The 22194-nt window shown below is 42.7% G+C and overlaps 1 protein-coding gene across 1 annotated transcript; it reads right to left on the bottom strand.

Moving 5' to 3' along the window:
- Nucleotides 1-3275: 3275 nt before the first annotated feature.
- On the bottom strand, nt 3276-21928 carry CSRP2 (cysteine and glycine rich protein 2). The gene is made up of 6 exons (XM_003927821.4): nt 21826-21928; nt 9452-9564; nt 6196-6364; nt 4858-4987; nt 4133-4226; nt 3276-3590 (listed from the first exon to the last, which is right to left on the bottom strand). Exons 2-6 carry the CDS (start codon nt 9561-9563, stop codon nt 3514-3516), a joined length of 582 nt encoding a protein of 193 aa, XP_003927870.1. The 5' UTR covers nt 9564; nt 21826-21928; the 3' UTR covers nt 3276-3513.
- Between the last annotated feature and the right edge of the window lie 266 nt (nt 21929-22194).

The raw sequence follows: 22194 nt of genomic DNA, 5'->3' as shown, positions 1-22194 counted from the left end.
TTGACATTTTTGTCAGTTGTGAGTTGGTTTTGGTATTTTTTTTGCACTCATTCTTTGCAGGCCTGGTAATTTTTCACTGGATGCCAAACACTATAAATTGGGTGCCTGATTATTTTGTTTTTCTATAAACTCTTGAGCTTTATTCAGGATGCAGTTATTTGGAAAATTTGATCCTTTGAGGTCTTGCTTCTCAGATTTGTTAGGCAAGACCAAGACAGTGCTCTTACTGAGTTAAGAGCCTTCTCTGTACTCTGTCCCAAACCCTAAGGAGTCATATTTCCCAGTCTTGGTGGTGGAACAGGCACTATTCCCATCCCATGTGAACACCAGACACTGTTTGCTCCATGCCTTTTGGATGGTTCTTTTCCAGGCCTTCGGTAGTCACCTAACATGCATGTCCTGTCTGAATTCAGCTGAAGACTTGCACGAGGGGCCAGTGCTCTGCATAATCCTAATTTGCTCTCTGTAATCCTCTCCAGTCCTGCAAACTCTAGCCACTGGGCCCCCTGGACTCTCAGCTCTGCCTTAACTTAGGGTGGCTTCTAGCTCCACCTGTGTTCTTCTTCCTTGTACTACAGCCTGGAAACTCAAAGCAGTAAACTGATAGTTACTAAGACTGATCTCATTTTATCCCCCATAACTGGTCTTTGAGGCCTATAATGTGCAGTGTCTTGTTTACAGTGAGAAGATAAATCTGGTCCCTGTTACTACATTTTGGCTACAAGTGGACGTCTGAATTGAAATTTTTAAAATGTTTAATTTCTAATACAAAATCTTGATAGAGACAACTGTCATAAGCAGAAGCTCTTTGGAGTCCTCAATAACTTAAGAATATGAAGGGGTTCTGAGATCAAACTGTTTGGGAATCACGGGTTCAAAACATTTTCCAAGATGTTAATGGTTCCATGGACAACTAATTCAGTGTAAGGCTGTCTTCAAATTAAAACAGACTTTCCAACCACAGGCTCTGAAGGCCTTCGATAGCTAGTGTGCAGTGTCAGTCTAGAGATCTGTCTAGTTTCTGTAACACACCGTAAACTTACTTGATTGACATGACTTTTTTGACATGACTTTTAGGCCAGCAGTCCTCTTTAAATAAACCAAGCCAACATAAGGGGTAGTTTAAAAAATGAAAGTAGTATTTTGTGATCTTGAAGCACTTTAATACTGCATTTGGATTACTTTGGGGCTACTGACATACATCGAAATGACCAAGTGATTCCTCCCAAAACAGTCTAGCCCAAAGCCAAATTCCTTTTTCTACTGCTAGAACCACTAGAAACTAATCTTACAGTGTTGTAGTAGCTATTTTGCCATGACTCCCAATTTAATCAAGAATGACTTAAAATATGAATGGATATCTTGTTTTGTTTTACCAGACAGAAATCTCAAATTACCAGGCACGTGGAAGCTTCATTTACATTATTTTTCCTCTTGAATATCTACTAGCAACTCCAGTAGAGTTTGGGAAACGGTAGGAATGGTAACAGACTATTACCATTTTAGTAATAAAATTACTAAAATTTTATTATGTAAAATTTTTTATTTTTAAATGGTAACAAATTTTAGACACCCAAAATTTGGTGGTCTAAAACATTTTTGTTCATAAATCTGCAGTTTGGTCAGGGCTTAACAGAATAGCTCACTTTGCTCCACTTGGGATCAGCTGGGATGGTTCAAAGACTGGAGATTAGAATAGTCTGAAACCTGCTTCACTCACATGCCTGATGGTTGATAATGCCTGTTGAAAGATCTCAGCTGAGGCCATGACTGTAATGCCTACACGTGGTTTTCCCATGTAGTTAGGGCTTCCTCAGAACATGGTGGCTGAATTCCAAGAGTAAGCATCCTAAGAGGAAGAAGCAGGCAAAAGCTGTATTGTCTTTTCTAACTAAGAATGAGTCACTAAGGTAGGCCTTTATTCAAAGACAGGGGAATTAGACTATCATTTGATGGGAAAGTCAAAGAATTTGTGGACATGTTCTACCACATATAGAATCGGAAGTTATTCCATAACTCATCCCCTTCAACGTCTCATGACCAATTAACTACTTCCCAGCCTGTTTAACTACTTTCTGCCTCCCGCCCCCCACCCCCACCCAATGATGGAACTGGTATGTCTTACAGAACACCTGAAGTTGCTCGAGGCTATGATGTGAAATCAGCACCCAGTACACCCTCCACCACCTTCCTCTAACTGGGTTTCTATTTTTTGGTTTTGATGTCATACATACCAATATCCCTGTTAGCTTTTCAAAATAAGCAATATGTTGGTTTGGTATATTTAAGAAAGGACTGCTGGCAACTGTAGTGTCAAAGAAACCAGGCACGGTGGCACCTGCCACCTAGCACTTTGGGTGGCCAAGGTGGGTGGATCACTTGAGGCCAGGAGTTCAAGACCAGCCGGGACAACATGGCAAAACCCCATCTCTACTGAAAATATAAAAATTGGCTGGGTGCAGTGGCATGCCTGTAGTTCCCACTACTCAGGAGGCTGAGGCACGAGAATCACTGGAACCCAGGAAGTAGAGGTTGCAGTGAGCTGAGATTGCACCACCACACTCCAGCCTGGGCAAGAGAGTGAAACTTGCACAGCATAGTATGTTAAAATGAACCTTGGAAAAGATTAAGATGTGTTCACGGGCTGGTTCAATTTTACTAATATATGTTACAGACCTATTACACATCCTGCTCCTGGTGGGGAGAGAGTTGGATTGAATCTCTAGCAAAGAACTAAAGTTTCTGGGAGAATAATGAAACCATACCTTATAAAGTCTAATGCTCCTCTTCTACCTAAGCCAGTTGAATGTGCCCAGACAATGCAACATTCTTTGCTACTTACACAGATTCAAAATGTGTGAAACACCCCAGTTTCCAGGATTTAGTAGGTCACCATCTGTCAGAACACAGTGGAGAGTCTTTAAAAAGAATCATACCAAATCTCAGATTCTATAGTAGCCTGCAGGTGTTTGTACTGATTTTTAAGTATAGATCAAAAGAATTGAGAGTACAGTGGGGCAGGAAGGAAGGAGATGCTGCACTGCTGAACACCAGCTTTGAGGAGCTGAAATGGTGATGCCTGTTGCCTAGCAACCTTTACTCTTCAGGCACACTTGCCTGCTTAAAAGATCCTTTTCAACAGCTGTAATGCAAACATTGACCTAGCAAGTCAACAGGGTAATGGGGTAACAAGGTAGGGACCCAAATGATTTTCCACTAACTGAAATCAAAGCAGCTCCTCCAAAAGGTTAATTAAAAGACAATGAACACCCAAATCGAGCTGAAGTTTTATTTAAAACATAAAAGAAATGTTCCCCCAAAATGCTGGTGAACAAAGCAAAAGGATACGACACAGTGCTCTCTTCCTACGAGTTAGCCAGCCTATCCAAGTACAAGGTAATATACAGTACTTAATGCTGGTAGAATTTCACAGTAGTTTAGTGTTAAAGATTTATCTGTGCCTAGATTATGAAGAGATTCTCAGTGTGTGATGATTAGTTCTGGGTTTACACCTTACTGGGCATGAACAAGAGCCCCTGCTCCTTGGCCATAGCCAAATCCCTTGGGCCCAAAGTTCTTTGCATAGCATCCTACAAAGGAAAAGGGAGGAAGGATAGTTAGTACAAGTCTATTAAGCTTTGCTAGCACTGCTTAAGACCCACTCAACGAACCCCCACACATTAAAAAAAAACTGCTGTGTGAAAGGGCTCAACTTATTTAAAGATATTAAACGTGTTGTGTACTAAATATCTTAATGCTGTAAAGACAAATCCATGCATTCTAGTTTCATGGCGTTCAGCGTGGTCCTGCTGAGTTGCAAGCGTGAGTCAGGACAGATAAGTTATGTATTTATCTGTTTTCTTCCACATATTTAGGCTTTGCTCAAGACATGAAGGCAAAAGATAGCTATTTGTGGTGTTTTTTTAATCTGGGGGGAGTTTTAAATAATCAGCAACTTAAGAGATTATCTGTGGTTTTCTGTCATCTTCAAGCATCTTGGGATATCTTATTTTCAAACAGTCCGTGGTACCCCTTTCTCCTTTCTTTTTTTTTTAAATGCTAGTGACATTTCCTTAAACAAGAACCGGTGTGGGATATTCATGTGGACAGCAGTAACTGAAACTGATTTTACCTTTACAATAGATTTCACCTTCTTTTTCAGTCAGAGTTGTTGATTCAAGACTCTTCCCACACTTTGCACATCGGAAACAGTTTTTGTGCCAGGGCTGGAAAAGATAAATGTGTCAGCATGTTTGAGAGGCCTGTTTCCTTCAGTTCAATTTAGATGTGTGGCAAGTGGCGGCTCAGGAAGATCACCCCAAGGCAAGCTCCTGATTTCTGTGGTTCGGCTCCAGTGAGAAAGCTGAAACCAGTGCCCCTCAGTATCTGCACTCACTCTTGGTCATCCACAGAAAGGCTGTTTCCTTAAGAGCAGCCTCAGACCTAACCACAAGCCCAGTTTGCTCCTATAAAGAGACCATCTTCCTTCTGGCTGAGAACAGCACAGCTCAAAGATGTTAGCCGGTAACTTTTCCAAATCCATACACTGAATTCGCGTCAGGTGTCCTGATTCAGATTCCTTTTTTCACTATACTGAATAACCTGGAGATTTCTTTACAGTCTGGCCTTTTAAAGTTTAACCTTTAGGAGTGCCCCCTATGAAAACAAGTTCTTTTAAACGTAAAAGTGACTTGTCAAATAAGGGAATCACTTCAAAAAAAATTAATGATTCTAATGGAAATGCATTTCAAGAAAAGTTTCATATAAGCCATCACCCAAGCAAGGAGTAGGGAAGGATTAGGGGGACAAAGGGAGCAGAGGAGTCATGAGCTGTTATTAACTGAAACAGCACTTTACCTTTCCAGCTCCAATGATCTTCTCGGCAGCATATACAGAATCCCCACATCTGGAACACTTCTCAGCACCTCCATATTTCTGAGCAAATTTAGAAGTGTTTGGATTTGTTGTGGGCCTGTGAGGCTGAACACTTGTGGAAAGAAGGGGAAAAAAAGTAGGCAAGAGTTTCCACCGGGCCCTTTTAAGTACACAAGGTAGGAACAAGGGAACTCTGGGACGTAACCACTATACTGCCTGAAAGCTGGAGGCCTTCACAGGCCAGCACAGGGGAGGGAATAAAGAAGAAATGACTCAGGTGCCAGCCAGAGTTACTACTTGAACCTCTCTCTGGGTTCATTATTACTATAAAAATGCAGTTGGAAGGGAACAGACTTTGGAACCAAATGGACATTGGTTAAATCCTGGCTCCCTCACTTATCTGTGTGATGTGACTCATCTATAAAATGGACCTCAGAGTTACTGTGAGGATTATACAGAATGAAGATAAACATTCAACAGACAATAGGGACTCAATACATGGTAATTATTATTTTAGCCAAACCAAGCGCTATATTTAAGGTCGTAAGCTACTCAAGGCTGAGGCAAGAGAATCACTTGGACCCAGGAGGCAGAGGTTGCAGTGAGCCGAGATGGCGCCAGTGCACTCCAGCCTGGGTGACAGGGACAGAGTGAGACTCTGTCACACACACACACACACACAAAGTGGTAGTGGTGGGGGAGGGGGGAATTCCAAACAAAGAAGTTATTTAACTTGAATATGAAATACTAAGTTAACTTTAACAAATTTAGCACCTTGATACATTGGTAGTGAAGCCTTTAAGGTTTAACACCACTCTCTCAAAGAATCAAAAGCAAGAAATAATTTCTATTTTTAAGTACAAAATGTTAGAGAAAAGTGATTTATTGATGAAAAATGTTTACATAGAAGGAGTCACTGAGGAATTTTCACAGACTGCTTAAATTGCACATGAGAAACACCTCTCATGATTCACATAGCACATTTCTCTACCATTTAATTTCACGAGATCTGGTCTCTAAGGTGCTGTGAAATGGAAGTAAATATAAATCACTTGCTTTTGAGAACATGTCTCCTTGATAGAGCTTGGAATGCTGTAAAGCCAGGAGTAGAAGTCACTGGAATTATTAATAAGAACTTCGTTAGGTCTGAAACTGTCAGTATTTTGAACTTAAAGAATAGTAGTTTACATTAGAAAATCAGAGTCCCATTTTATTTGCTAAGTTTCAACAAAAATCTGGATACTCCCAGGTTCCTGTTCAGCAAGCAGCACTAACTGCTGTAACTCATTTCTGAAGGTAACCAGCAGTCTCCCAACTCACCTCTCTGGTTTGATGCCCAGCCTCTCGCCACGGTCCATGTTAAGTGTGCCAGCGCCCTGGCCGTAACCGTAGCCTTTTGGCCCATACTTCTTTCCATAGCAGGATTTGCAGTAGATCTCTTCATCATGAATTGCCACTGTTGTGCTATCTAAATTTTTCCTGCAAACCACTGCAGGGGAAAAAGTTAGACTTGAAATACGTTCCAAGGACGCCTTTTTCCTTAGAACAATGGTGGCACAGACACATGGTAAAGGCTGAGGCTCCCTCACATTCCTGGTTTATCCTGTGGCTTCCCAAAATCCATGAGACAGCAACTGGACTGGCCAGCTACACTTGAGGATTATTTGCATTCCTCCACGGAAATAACAGTCGCTTCAAAAATGTATCAGAATATAACATCAGAAGCCTTAAGCTTTATTTATTTTTATTTTGTTTCATTTATATTTTATTCCCTTTCCTATGGTGCTCATCAAACTTTTAATGTAATTTCCCTTTCTGAGAGATCATATTAAGGGAGAAAGGTTTCAGAGATGGCTATAATTACTTAAACAAAAGGAATAAAACACCATCTTGCTCCTAACCCTCAACACTTAATCTTTTCAGCCTTCTCTTACTGAGTACTGTTAAATCACAACCTAACAAAGAACAGAAGGGTAGCTCAGTGCCTTGGGGGAGTTGCCTCTGTAGCCTTTCCTTCCCCAAAAAGCACCCCCCTGGGATAAAAATAGTTTTAAATCCTGAATTCTAGTTTTCATCACTAGTCTAGACTGGGAAGAGGTATCACCCTTCCCTCTCCCCAGCAGCTTCTCCAGCAGTGATGGGTCTGTCTGAAAATCATCAAGTGGTTCAAAGTCTGCATTTGCTTTCCCTTATGTCCCAAAGGAGAATGAATTCTTTCTTCATGGATCTCTTGCCACAGGACATTTCCACGTGTCCCGCTTTGTAAAACTGCCAAATGTCGTCATGTTTCATCCAGACATTATTTCACTTTCTCAAACTTCAGTTAGGCTTGAGAAAAAAGTAAATTGTGAGGAAACTCACTGGTAGCACAATCTGGCAGCTGGAAATCAAAGATCAGAATTTCTCCCCCATATTTGAAAGATAATTGTATGATGATACAGAGTAGAATGATGGTTACTAGGGGCTCAGAAGAGTAGTGTGTGGGGAGGTAAGTGGGGAGACTTAATGGGTCTGAAAATATAGTTACAGTAAGATCTAGTATTTGCTAGTACAACAGGATAACAATCATTTGTTGTACATTTAAAAATAAAAGTTTAACTGGAATGTTGGTTAAAAAAAATAATAAATGCTTGAGGTAATGGATACCTCATGTAAGATGATGTGATGGCTGGGCACAGTGGCTCACACCTGTAATCCCAGCACTTTGCGAGGAAGAGGCAGGTGGATCACAAGGTCAAGGAGTTCAAGACCAGCCTAGCCAACATGGTGAAACCTCATCTCTACTGAAAATACAAAAATTAGTGGGGTGCGGTGGTACACGCCTATAGTCCCAGCTACTCGGGAGGCTGAGGCAGAATCACTTGAACCCGGGAGGTAGAGGTTGCAGTGCACTCCAGCTTGGGCAACAGAGTAAGACTCCTTCTCAAAAAAAAAAAAAAAAAAAGAGAAAAAATGATGATTATCATACTTTGTATGTCTGTATCAAAACATCTCATGTACCCTATAAATATATATACCTACTATGTACCCATAAAAATTAAAAGAAAAATAAAAGGAGTTGAATAAAAAGGAAGAAGGATAAAAGGGAGGAGAGCAAAGAGGAGGGGAGGGAAGGAGGACTAGGTAGCTGGTTTAAAATAGAGTTAAAATTTAAAGGTTCTATTATCTTAGACTAAAGTCTTCCATGGTAGATTCGAGTGGATATCATTTCATTCTGACTGTTGAGGCTCAAGTGCTGAAATATATGTGCTTAAAGGTGACTATATCTGAAACCATAGTCAACCAAAACCACACATTGCTGAACGACAAATACCCTTAACAGATAGAATAAATGTAAATAAATATAAAAACTGTTTTGAAAAACCTGTATGAACCAAAACAAGTGTAGGTATATGAAAATGTTACTATATAACCACTCCTTTCTTCCCCGGTCCTCATCCCTGTTCTCGGCAGTAAAATTCTCATAGGTCTGCAAACTACTCTGAATTACTTCCACAGAGGGCTTTAGTGAGCAGAGACAAATACTAGAAAGGATTGGTAGAAAGGACCAGTAAAGAACTTGACATTTAGTTAAACAAATGTCAACAGCATACACGCATGTGATGTTTCATTATAGTGTAGACATTGTGGCTTAAGCTTGACAGATGAAACTGAGCAATTTCTAAAGTATTTGCATTGTTTCCATACTTCCTTGGTTACAAGCCTGCTGAAAAATAGATTCCTTAAAAAAAAAAAAAAGTAACTTCTAAAAGAAATGGTTAAGCCAAATCTTCTGAGGAACAGTAGTATAATTACTATGGAGGCATACGTAGTGAACATTCCTATGCCGTATTTTAATTTTTTTTGCAACTTCATCTTTCTGCTGTCTGTTTCTGGTTGTCTGCAAAGCAGTTACGCTGTTAAAGAGGTCCAGATACCTTGAATGCTGGCTCCAATGAAGGAAAAGGACAATTCAAATTTGAGAATGAAGTTTTTTCCTGAAGATCGTTTCTCAATGTAACCAATTTTTAATATATAGTTTTCTGTAGGAATTTTCCCAGTACAATACGATTGATAAGGCAAACACCTGCCCATATGAGTGGGTTTATCTGACATAATCATTGATTAAAGAAAATTCTGTCATTAACTCAGAAGATGATTAATGAAGCACTTTCTTAAGTTGCTACTCTACAGTTTTAAAACTGAACACTTTGTTGTCACTAAAGCGAATCTGAGAAAGAGAAAGCTGGGGTGGATGAGAAGCAATTCATTTACTCAAGCGGGAGTTGAGCCCTTGCCATGTGCCAGAAACTGTGCTAGGTGCCAGACCACATAAATGACGCCCTGGTCCCAGTGAGGTGGGGGAGGCAAATGTATTAACAAAGTCAAGGCCAAAACGGCAATACAAAGCGGGGCTGGGTGTCTTAGGCCACCCCTCTTGTCTTCGATGCTAGGCTCAGCATCTACAACATCTAAGAAGACAGGTAAAAAATCATTCGTGCTTCCAAAATAATCTCTATGGGCAAAAATGCAATTTTTCCTGAAATAGACAAATGAAAGCTTTGTACATAAGAATTCTGTCCGGGGAGCTACTTACTGCAGAGAAAGCAGCAGCGGTGGAAGCTCCGGCCATCACACTGCACCTCTTCTGCGTGGTACACGGCCCTCCCACAGGCCCCACACTTGTTTCCACCGCCCCAGACAGGCATTCTGAAGGAATAAAGGATTCATTAGAATGTCCCTATGCTGTTCTTACAGCTCCCTAGAGGACTGCTGAAGCCCAGGGACAGCTGCAGACTTTTGTTTCTTTAGGAACCTCTCTAACCACATCTTTCAGAGGCCTGCGTTCCTCCAAAATAACCTCATCTCCTCCCAAATCGCAACTCTTTCATTAGGAAACTGGCTTGTCATGCACAAGATTTTTTCTGCAAGACAAAGGACCTGCATTCAATACAACAGTACAGGTCACCAGGCACAAAACAAGCTATGCCATTAGAATCCCCAGGAGTTAAAAAAGAAGCAGGCAGAGGGGAAGGACAAGCCTTGTCCCCCTCCCTAACATGCCCATTTTTAATAAACATTTTTTAAAACTCAGCTGAAGATCTTACACGTGGGCGGAGGTTTTTATTACGTGTTTAATTCATTGTAACAACACTAAATTCTTAACCTTTAACATATATAAGCTATGACACGCTTTCTAGGGAAGAAAGTGTGTTGCCCTGCAAGAACAAGTTTTGTATTTGTCTGCTGAAATTACACGACTGCAGTGTAAATAGCTGTGTCTGTGACTCGTACAACTGCAAGCACAAAGCCTTTGCTGTAACCACAACAAACACCCATCCAGATGGCTCTGGTTTAAGTTTCTGTGCTTCACTAACCCCAAGGCCCACTAGTCCAACCAACAGTTGGATTTTCCTCTTTGACAAGTTGGTCAGGCCATACAGAATCGGCTACAAGTTCCCTTCCGACTATTTGCTGAGTATGCAGGAATAACCTCTAACAGTGTGGCCTGCTGTAAGGGGCAAGCTGGAAGTACAGATCCTAGGCTGTCTCACTGTCATGTAGAGCCAACATTTTCAAATCTCCCTTCTCAACAAATTGGTCTGCCTGACCCAGTTTAAAATGCCTGGTTCTGGCCAGGCATGGTGGCTTATGCCTGTAATCACAGCACTTTGGGAGGCCAAGGCGTGTGGATCACCTGAGGTCAGTTCGACACCAACCTGACCAACATAGTGAAACCCTGTCTCACCTAAATACAAAAAAAAAAAAAAGCCAAATGTGGTGGTGGGTGCCTGTAATGCCAGCTACTCAGGAGGCTGAGGCAGGAGAATTGGTTGAACCCGGGAGACGGAGGTTGCATTGAGCCAAGACTGCATCACTGTACTCCAGCCTGGGCAATAGAGCGAGACCCGGCTCAAAAAAAAAAAAAAAAAAAAAAAAGCCTGTTTCTGAATGACCAGCTTCCACAGGTGTCTTAACCAGTATAGAAAGTTGTCCTGTGTCTACCCTGTCCTGAGTGGTATCTAAAAACACATGCGATTAACTCCCCTTTCTCCCCCATCCTTTCTGAGCTTCCTTCTGTAGCCCTTGCCTGTTAAGTCTCCTCAGATGGGTTGCTTGCCTCTCGAGGAAGCAGGTGGCTAAGAAAGCTAAGGCCTCTTACTAACCCAAACCTGGCTAGAAAGAGAAGGGAAAAGGAGTGCTGCTATGTAGAAAAGATTAAAGAGTCTTCAGTCCTTAAAATAAAAAGGGATGTGGGGAATTCTCATACTACCCCATTAAGGTGATTCGGAACCTGACAATTTCCTGAACACAAAGAAGAGGCCTTTCCAAAAGCAAGATTTATGGAGTTGATCACTGTGGCGGGCAACTTTCCGGCACTCAGTATTCTCTTCCTCTCTTCTGGTGATACCTTCCTAGACTGTCTTCCAGGAAAGCAGCCATCTCTTTCTTAGACTATGTGGTTTAAAGGAGTGCTTATTAAAAAGTGGTCTCCTGGTGATGGGTGGGCCACTATGCTTGCTACCAATTTGAGACAAAATTCAGGTAAGCATTTAGAAATTTTTATGCCACAAGAACTAAGAGAAGATCAGTAAACTCATCTTGTTGAACAGTCATCAGTCTGTACTCGGAAATTAAAAGTAATAGTCCTTTACTGATATGGTTTGGCTGCGTCCCCATCCAAATCTCATCTTGAATTATAGCTCCCATAATTCCCATGTGTTGTGGGAGGGACCTGGTGGGAGGTTATTGAATCCTGGGGGCGGGTCTTTCACGTGCTGTTCTCATGACAGTGAGTAAGTCTCTCAAGATCCGATGGGGTTATAAAAGGGAGTTCCCCTGCACACGCTCTCTTGCCTGCTGCCATGTGAGATGTGACTTTGCTCCTCATTCACCCTCCACCGTGATTGTGAGGTCTCCCCAACCATGTGGAACTGTGAGTCAATTAAACCTCTTCCCTTTATAAATCACCCAGGCTCCGGTATGCCTTTATTAGCAGCATGAGAACAGACTAATACTTTTACCACTGATAATTTGAAAAGCACAGGTTTTAGATGGTATCAACTCTATCCCTGTCTTATTCTGTTTCATGTTGCTATAACAGAACTGCATAATTTATAAAGAATATACTGAGAATATAAAGATTTGAAGGCTGGGAAGTCCAAGGTCAAGGCATGGCAGGTGTAGTGTCTGCTAAGGCCTCCATCTCCACTTGCCAAATGGTGCCTCGAATGCAGCATCCTCGGGAGGGCAAGAGCACTGTGCCTCACATGGCAGAAGAGCAGAAGAGACTGAAGCCACTCCCACCAGACCTTTTTATGGTGGTACTAATACATTCAAGAGAGTGGATCCCTCATGACCTAAACCCAATGTTAAATTTTAACATGAGTTAAAGACTCATTCAGTTTCAACATGAGTCTTGGAGGGGACAAAAACACTTGAACCCCCAACTCCAGGGCTGAGCATGTGACTCAGTCACGGCCAATCAACTGTCCCTTATCTTATCCTGCATGCCTCAGCTATGGGCCAATAAATTCCCTTTTTAAGTCATTTGGAATTGGGACTCCTGTTCCTTAAAACAAATCACACACACACACACACACACACACACACACACACACACCCCGACTGATCGACTGACATGGCTTGTTATCACTAAACTGTAAGTCTGAATTTGCAAAAAGCCAACTTCTTTTATCCAGACAGGAACAAAGTCATTCCAAGGGTCCACAAATGTTACCAGGCTTACTGTGAAGGCATCCGCATAGGATCAGTATCTTGCAACAGTAGGACATGTTGACAAGCTTTCCTTTTGTAGCTGCATAAATCTTTTATTCTCGTTCCTGGAGATAGGCACTCACTCCATTGTTTAAATCCAGAGTGAAACATAAGCCTGGCTGGAAAACCTAAGACATAAAGCCTTGGCTCCAACAGCCTGCACTGACCTGTGTTTGTAGCACAGTTAGTGACACTGACTTGCCCCTTGCCTCCAAAGTTACCTGTATTCTGAATGCACATGGATGCAACAGACATTTGCTGGAACTTCCCTCATGATTTCTGCAGAACCAAAGGTCAAATCCAGGCCTATAAGTAATGACACTACATTGTACATATTGGATCCCAAGTATCGACTGGTTCTTAAAATCCTTTGTTGTTGTTGAGGCATTTCTGTTATGGAGGCATTTCTTATATTAGAAAGCAAACTGTTAATATCAACTTGGTATTTTTCATTTTCACACATATTTCCTTTGGAGCAATCACCAGTAAGGAGACAGATTACTATAGCGACTAAGGTTAGTCTAGGCTGTCTTTGTCATTAAAAGGAAATACATTAAAAGGAAAACCCAACTAATAACTTTGTTACTCCCTTCCATACCACTGAACAACAGTCTGGATTTTTAGGAAAGAAGGAGTATCTTCCCTTTCTTTATGTAATTCAGGGTTTCTTTAACTTATTCTAAGTTAACTGCACCAGCCAAATGTGAATGTGTCAGTTTTTCAGGAAATACCTATCAAAGTTCCACAGCATTCAACTTACTATGCTGTAAGTTTCTGGTCCCTTGAGGGTGGGAACCATATCTCTGTATTCTCCACACCATCTACCAGAGTATTTGCATTTATCAAAATATTATAGTTTTATCCAGTTTAAGGGCTTTCCTAAGGATTTCCGAATAACCTTTTCTGTGATAGAGGGAAATGATGTAATATAAAGAGCATCCTCAGAAAGCTAAAGTTGGATTTATATTTTTCTGAGCCTGGAGTGGTAGCTCATGCCTGTAATCCCAACACTTCGGAAGGCTGAGGCAGAAGGGTTGCTTGAGCCCAGGAGCTCAAGACCCATCTGGGTAATACAGGGAGACCCTATATTACCTATATTTAAAACAATTTAAAAATGAATTAGCCAGGCGTGGTGGTACACACTTCTGGTCACAGGTGCTTGGGAGGCTGAGGTGGGAGGATCACTTGTGCCAGGAATGTCAAGGCTACAGTGAGCTCTGATTGCACCACTGCACTCCAGTCTGGACAACAGGGCAAGATGGTCCTGTCTCAAAAAAAAAAAAAAAAAAAGTGGATAGGGGATAGTTGAATATTCCTTATGTTGTTCTCTACTTTGTATGTCTGAAATATTTCATAAAGGAAGGAAGGAGGGAGAGTAGCTAGGCTGACTGGTTAAACACACCTGGGTTAACTCCACCATTACAACAGCTATGCAACCTGGGGCTTCGTTTTCTCATGCTCAAAATGGAGGGAGGTAGCTCTCTCTATCCACAGAACTATTGTGAAGGCAAGATAAGGTAAGAAAAGCCTTGGCAGGAATCCAGTAGCTGTCAGCTTGAAGATATAGAGGACCTCTCATTCTATCCATCCTGCTATCAGTACTAGAGTAGGAAAACCCATCAACCAGCACCTAGAACATAACTGCAGAGCAGCAAACAAGGTAAGGAAAAACTGAGCTGATGGTCACTAAAAACCTTTTTTGAAGACATTAAAATGCACTCCGAAGTATAACAATGGTTCCACTTATGTGGTGACTATCTAAGAAATGAAGTTCGAATTTACACTTTTAGGTTGAACTTCTATGGACAGTTCCTGAATTTGGCAGGAAGAAGTGTGATGATCTTCCATTTCTGTCACTCTTGGCATTGCTATGCATAATAAATAAATAAATAAATCAAAACCCAAGTCTTCATTTTTCTTACGAGCCTTTGGCCGCAATGCTCCACTACAGCTGCCACTAATCACAGCAAACTGGATTTGCACTAAGCAATCTGGGCTGCATGCCTTTCCCAAATCCTATGCATTAATTTACAGAATGGTAAAAGCAAACATTAAAGCCCACTTTACATCTTATAAAATAGGTCAAATTCTGTTTCTCAGTCTTGTTCTTTTTCAGTGCCTGAAAGCGTTCCAGCAATGATTTATCCACTGTATTAGATTTCAAAACGTGGTTTATATCTGGACACCTATGTGCAATATCTCTTTGCTGCTTCTCCTTAGCCTAGATACCACCCAAAATTTCTTAGACTCACTCACAGGGGAAAACTGATATACGTGGTTTATATCTGGACACTTATGTGCAATTTCTCTTTGCTGCTTCTCCTTAGCATACCACCCAAAATTTCTTAGACTCACCCACAGGGGAAAACTGATACAGTCTGAGTTGTCTTATGGTAGTTAGTTACCTCATTCTCTAGAAAACCGTGGTAGGAGTTATTAAAGAATGTATTTTAGGCAGAGAGAGAGGAAAAGGGGTCCTTGGGAAGTTTTAATTTTTTAAAAGTGTCTCTGGAAAAGTTTATTGTAAAGCTCAGGCTCTTAAGAGCCAGGCTGGCCACCTTTGATATGCAAATATAGGCCATTAGAAACTGGGTCCACCGGGGAGGTGGGGAGGTGGGAAGAGGTAGCACAGGGAGAAATGACAGATACAGGTGAGGGGAAGGAAGGCAGCAAACCACACTGCCATGTGTGTACCTATGCAACAATCTTGCATGTTCTTCACATGTACCCCCAAACCTAAAATGCAATAAAAAAAATAAAAAATAAAAAATAAAAAAAAGAAACTGGGTCCACCAAACATGGCAATTCCCGCCCTCTTCCTCTAGCTCTTGTCCCACCTGTGCCGGGTGATTCGGCGGCCCCCACACATCCCTCAACCGTCTGTAGAACATCATGGCACCCTTCATTTGCATATTAAAAAGCTAGAATGGGAGGGCCAGGTTTTTTTATGGGCCATGTGAATGACATGCCTGGTCAAACCAATCCCCTAAGCCCTATGCAAATCAGACATCGCCTCCTCCAGCCTCTGCATATGTTAACTATGTTATCCCTGGCAGAGTGGGGACCTCCTCTTTCAGCTTTGGAACCCCCCTCTGTCTCTGTACGGGGGAGCTTCTTCCTTCTGTCTTCTCCCTTTCTTCTTGCTTATTAAACTCTCCACTCCTTAAAACCACTCCATGTGTGTCCGCGTGGTTTTCTCTAAACCGGCATGAGGACCGAGAACCCTGGTGTTCCCCAACTCATCGGAGCCGTACCATAAGGAGGGCGACCACATGGGCCATTTTCATACCATTAGTGCTGCATTTACTGTCCTATTTTAGAATCTGAATGACTCAAATCCATTAATTTCAAGTCTATATGTTAACATTTAAAGTTTAAGTTATCTGTTCTGAAACTACAAGTTTGGATTGAATCAGTCTATATTCTATAATTACCCAGATTCTAAATGCCTCCAGAAGCTTTGACATTTTATTACTACATGTATGGCCTTGTTGTTAACACTAGAACCTGACTATAATCCGATTTCCCCAAAAGGAGAATTTTGTATAAAATACAGTCTCATCTGGAGCCACATCCGGGGGAGTCACTTGTTAAAGAATCGAAGTTAGTAGCACCATCCTCAGTTACAATGACTTTTTAGCAAGGCCAGGATTTGACAGCTGTAGTTAATCGTAAATTAAGCTTGCAGCTGATGCCTGTTCTAAACATTTTTTTTTTCTGCTACCCCAACTACCTACTGAGTCTACGTCCCTTATAGAAGTAAACACCACTGAACCAAGGAAGAACTCTTCATGTCTTAGTGATCAGCTCCATACTCCATTTGGCTCTCCTACTGAAGCCAAATCATCAACCTGGACTTTAAATCAGTTCAGCAAAAGGGCAAAGAAAGAACATGGGTTTGGAATCCAGGAAGTGTCATTTCTCTCATCTGTAAACTTAGGGCAACAGTACCTTCTTTATAGAGTTATAGATGAGAAAATGCTTGCATACATAGTAGGGACTCACATGATAGCATCTGTCACTAATATTTAGCAATGTTCAACCTCTGTTATCAATACTCATCTTGCCCTACCATCTCACATATCTATTCCCTCCTTATCCCCCAAACCCTCCCCATCAAGGCAACTGCCTTATCTCCATTCCATCCATTTCATTTCTGTATCTCAAGTAATTGTTCTAGAGTAGAGGCAGCTTGCAAGCACTGTATAATGGTTACTGTTTATAAAGCTCTGAATGTATTAATTCAACAGTATTTCATATGCCGTGTACTGGGTTAGGGCTGAGGATAAATGGGTCATAAGGAAAGACCCGTTTTGCACGGAGTTCTACTTTGGTGGTAAAAACATGTGGACAAATAATGGCAATATAGTAAAATAAATGACACAGAGGCATGCAAAAAGGGCTTTAGAAGGTCTGCACCATTTACTTTCACAGACATGACAAAACAGTTTCATCTTGCAGATCCACTGATAGTGAGTTCCTGGAACTATGTTGAGAAAGATTCTGACGTTTAGTCCAGATTCTACAATCAAGAGTACTGTGATTAATAATTTTTGCCATGGAAACCGCAGTACACATGCCACGTTTTAGACATGCCAGATACAAAAGAAACAGTGCAGAGCTCAGAATCAGACAGACACAAGCTGGTTGTCAAAGCTGCTTATCAGCTCGGTAATCTTGGCCAAGTTTCCTTAACCTCTGAGTCTTAACTTCCTCAGCCATAACTTGGAAATGGATGCAAACTCTTACAGGTGGTTGTAAAGATTTAATGAGATAAATTTTGTAAAGTACCTGGCAAGGAGCCTGTACTCCACAAATGTGCAGGATTCCTTTTCCTTTAGGAGCACTCGGGGCCTGAATATAGTTACCAAGTTCAGTCAGCTAGGTCAAGGGTCCCAACGCCCGGGCCACACACCAATAGCTGTGTTCTGTGCTCAGGCCAGTTGCTACTGGTGTGTGGCCTGCTAGGAACCAGGCTGCACAGCAGGAGATGAGTGGAGGGTGAGTGAGCATTACCACCTGAGCTCTGCTTCCTGTCCGATCAGCGAAGGCCTTAGATTCTCCTAGGAGCGGGAACGCTCTTGTGAACTGTGCAGGTGAGGGATCTAGGCTGCACACTCCTTATGAGAATCTAATGCCTGATGATCTGGCATGGAACAGCCTCATCACAAAACCAGCCCCACACCGTCCATGGAAAAACTGTCTTCCACAAAACTGCTCCTTGGTGCCAAAAAAGGATGAGAACTGCTGAACTGGGTGACTTGCTGAAGTCACAGATCTCCAAAGAAACAAATCAGGCTCATGTTTTGATTCCAGAACCACAAGCTTTCCTCAAAACTCCCATGTCTGATTGGTACGGAACATTAAGCGTTGAGACTATTCAAACGACCTGAGAATTATCAATCTTTGAATTACCAAATTACACACACAAATCACACACCTTCCTCTCCACCTAACTAGCAGTAAGTGGTCTCTGTGCACCAATCTCACACCCAAACTGCTACTTTCAACCAAAAAGCTTTTTATCACCCCTCTCTGCTAACCTAAATCTAACCTCACTGAAGGAAAACTCTCTAATCTAGTGAACGCTCCTGTGTGTACTTCAGCCTCACCATTCTTACTACTTCTGTATTCTGCTACCATTCATGTCTTCAACTTATAGTGCAGCAAAATTCAACACAGATTTGAATCACTATCTGCCAAATCCCATATTGTAATTAAAATGCAACTATGCTATAAGCTCAGTAACCCTGATCCCCAGCATCTGCCACAGCAATCTGCAATCTGTGCAAACTACAAGTTATTTAATTATTTGAACTATTTAATATTTGCATGATTTTTTCATGGAATCAGACCTAAATATATATGCTCAGACTATTGTTTATTTGCCAAATGATCACAGGTTTTCAGTTGATCTGCTAGTTCTCTCATTGTAAAAATGTAGACAATGCTTATTTATACCCTAAGGCAGTTTTGAGATTAAACAATATATGCAAAACACTTAGAATAGTGCCTGCCACCTGACAGGTAATAATAATTACAAATACTTCTATAAAGCTTAATATATGCTTTACTTATGTTTATATTACCTCATTTAATACTCATAACAACTAAAGCAAGTACTACTACTATTCCCATTTTGAGTGGGGAAACTGAGGCATAGAGCTATTAAATGCCTCATAACTGAAACCAAAATAAAATGACCAATTCAACTTAAAAATGAACACCAACAAAATTCCAATTCAAAATTACCTGACTGATGTTTTGCTCAACTAAGCCACTGGTAGAAGTACAGATACAGTACTGACCTCCATGGCTATGGCACAGGCTCTTAAGCTGAGAACTTCCTGTAATGCTGTGTGCTGGATGAAGATTCAATTCTTTCTGCTTATTTTCTTTTGGAAGTACTGTGGAACCACCATGAAGCCCTCTTCCCTATAGTGAACTGGGAAGTCATTTGGCCCTAATATATTACATGGTGTCTGTTCTTATTAGTCAAAGACAATTAAGAGTACTGTTGGCACAATGAGATCGTAAACAAAAAAGCAAGGAACCTGATATCCTTTCCAAATCATTCACAATATACTTCTATTAGTTCTTCCTCTATGACTTACAACAATAAAGTTTTTAACAATCAGAAATTGTGCCTATGGTAAAAAGGAATTTGAGGAGGAAAACATATTTAAAAACAGAAATTGTGCCCAGCTTCTCCAAAATCCAGACTCGGAAACACTCTTAAGTCAGGATTCTTAACCCAGAATCCAGAATTCCTTTTAATTCTGGGGACTGGAGAACTTGGTACCACATACTTTACCTTACAACATTTTGAAAAGGGTTCTGGTGGCTTCACAGGAGTGCCGTGATATAAAAGCAGTTAGAAATCCCCACCTAGGTAATCAAAGACCCAGAGGTGCCTGGGGATCCCCACCCAACAGAACCCAAGGGATGGCATGCTGGCAGTCAGGGTACGGTGCCTTGAGGAAACCTGTCAGTATCTGCACAGAGAAGAAAGCTGGCCTCCAGGCAAGGTCTAGGAAACTATTCAGGTCTGAGCCAGCTCTCTCTCGGAACAAACTTTCACTGATAGCCTTTTCCCCGCATATATTCAACCAAGTGCACAACTTTGTGTAATCACAAGGAACCACTCCCAGGCTGGGCTGGGCTTTGTACAAGCATCAACAGGCCTTATGACAACCCTGCAAGGCATGTGCCATACAACACCCATTTTACAAGATGAAGTGTTGAGGCCAAAGAGTAAAGTTAATTTGCCCAAGGGCATCAGACCAATGGCTACTGGAGTTGAGGTATGAATTTGGGCCTGACTGGCTTCAGTCCTGCCCCTTTTAGCCATGCCATGCCTCCTCTCCCATAGGGGGCTTCCTTTTGGGGCTCATTTGATTCACCTCACTTTTGACAAAGAAAAATTAGAGACCCAGATCACTATAGCAATTTAGTGTCAGAGCTGCCTCTGGATCCAGGCTCCTAAAACTCCTTGCTGCCCCCTCCACTCTGTATCAGCATTCTTGCTATTTTAGGATAAAATTCAATCTCCCCCAAACCCAAGTGATTTTGCAATTTCATCAGGACAGGCCTCCAGCAAGTTCGGCTTTCAGCACACTACTTAGCATATACCAGTATCAACATTTGTTAAATACATTTGGAGAAATGCATTAAAAATTTATGATAAAAACTTCAGGTCAAATCTGCAAACAAATATCTATTGTATGAGTCAAATTATATTATTGTTGCCCTATCACCACAACCTATTTGCTCCTTCCTTCCTTCCTTCACTCAATTGTCCGAGGCACCCAAGCAAGCACCGTGAGTTTCAAAGACTCATGTGACACAGGTCTGGTCTCAAAGGTAACACGGCACCAGAAGTGCAAAGAAACTTACAATGCAGAGGAGAAAGAACACAGAGAAATACTGACCAAGTATCACTGGCAATGGATGAGAGCGATGACCCCAGGAGTAGCGGGGGAGACCACCCAGTACTTCACAACATCTTTTGTAGCTTGGCAGGCAGTTCTGAAATTATGTTAGCTTCTCCCTTTCAAAATGTATCACCCAACTCTTTCTTGAAAAATGTGAGTTAAAGTACAGCCAACTTGTGGCTGTCCTATTTGAATTCTTGGCATTTTATAAGTATAGTTTTAAAACAGATTAATTGGAAAAGTCAAGAACTGAAACGACGATTTTTACTGCCTGGGTTAAAAAATTACTACCCCCTAAAAAACAAATACTGTATCGAAAAGCATTTATAAAGGGAAAATGTGCTTGGTTTGCAGACTGCAAATAAAACAGGTTAAACATTTTGGGTAGCCATTTAAGCAAATATCGTTTAACCAATGCCCTGGCTTAGAAGGGGGAAAGGGATCCACCGGTTTAGAAAGCCCGCCCCCGCCCCCAGGGGGTGCCTACGTGGAGCTTCTGAATCTGGCCCTGGAGAACCGAGAATGTGATTCTCAGGACCTGTCGCAGAATTCACAACCCAGCATTCTTGCATTCCCCTTTGTACCTGAATCGTAGAAAGTTCTGGAAAAAGCTAGGAGTGAGCGATTGACATTTCCCTGCCGTTCCTTCAACACAGAGGGGTTCGGTGCTTGGTGGGCAGACACCAGCAAACAATGGGAATGCCAGGAGCCCGGTGCGGAGGTAGGAGCAGCACCCTGGGCTGGGGGGATGTAGAAGCCCCATTCCACCCCTAGGGGACCGAACCCGGTAAGGTCGCTCTCGGTGCTCACCACACTCCGGACAGAAGGGACCCTGAGACTAGGACCCCCACCCCAGAGAGAGAGCCTGCCGCTGCAGGAGGCGACCCACGACTGCTAAGAGGCGGATTAGCAGAAACTCAAAACTCAGGACCCGCCTCTCCCCCAGAGAAACCAGTATGGAGAAATTAAAGGTCACGCAGGATTATGTACCTGCCCCGCGGGCCAGGGATCCCAGCGCTTGGCCTGAGAGGCCTCAGGGACAAGGGCAGGTGTGTTTGGGGGATAAGAGAGGGAAAATCTGGGGCGCAGGGTTGAGGAGGCTGGCAGGGGCACAAATGGGGACCGGGATGGAGAGGCTGGAGGGGACCAGGGCGCGCCGGCCGGGCGGCAGGAGGCCCCCGAGAAGCTATGGTAACCCCCTCCAACTCCCGCCCCGGGGTTGCCGGCGCCGCGGAACCGCCCCACCGCCCCTACTCACTTGAGTTAGAGGCGGGAGCACGCACCGCAAGCGGAGCTAGCGAGGCTGGGCTGGAGGGAGGGTCCGGAGAGTCCGAGATCCGAGGCGAAGCGCGCGCGGGTGCCTTTTAAAGAGCGCACGGTGGGCGTGGCCGTGCCCGCCCCGCCCCGCCCCGCTCCGCGCCCCGCCCCGCCCGCCGGATTCCCGGAGCCGCTCTCGGGCTGGGGCGTGTAGCGGGCGGGCTGCCCGCGGCCCGGCTCCGGGCTTCCAGCAGGAGACAAAAGGCAGGAGGCCCGCCTCTTCCTGCAGCTTCCCGCCCGCCCGGCATCTTCCCACGTCCCGGACCGCTCGCTCCCAAGGGGACCCGGCAGTTCCAGAAGCCACAGCACT

Source organism: Saimiri boliviensis, chromosome 7, assembly GCF_048565385.1.
Source record: "Saimiri boliviensis isolate mSaiBol1 chromosome 7, mSaiBol1.pri, whole genome shotgun sequence".
Lineage (NCBI taxonomy): Eukaryota > Metazoa > Chordata > Mammalia > Primates > Cebidae > Saimiri > Saimiri boliviensis.
This window is presented reverse-complemented; position numbering and strand designations above follow the sequence as displayed.

What these genes read in the sequence shown, in the direction of transcription:
- CSRP2 (XM_003927821.4), bottom strand. Translation starts at nt 9,563, where the DNA reads ATGCCTGTCTGGGGCGGTGGAAACAAGTGTGGGGCCTGTGGGAGGGCC. An exon ending in CCGCTGCTGCTTTCTCTGCA is followed by an intron (nt 6,365 to 9,451) that starts GTAAGTAGCTCC and finishes TTTCCCCTGCAG; the next exon opens with TGGTTTGCAGGAAAAATTTA. An exon ending in CTGGGCATCAAACCAGAGAG is followed by an intron (nt 4,988 to 6,195) that starts GTGAGTTGGGAG and finishes TCTTTCCACAAG; the next exon opens with TGTTCAGCCTCACAGGCCCA.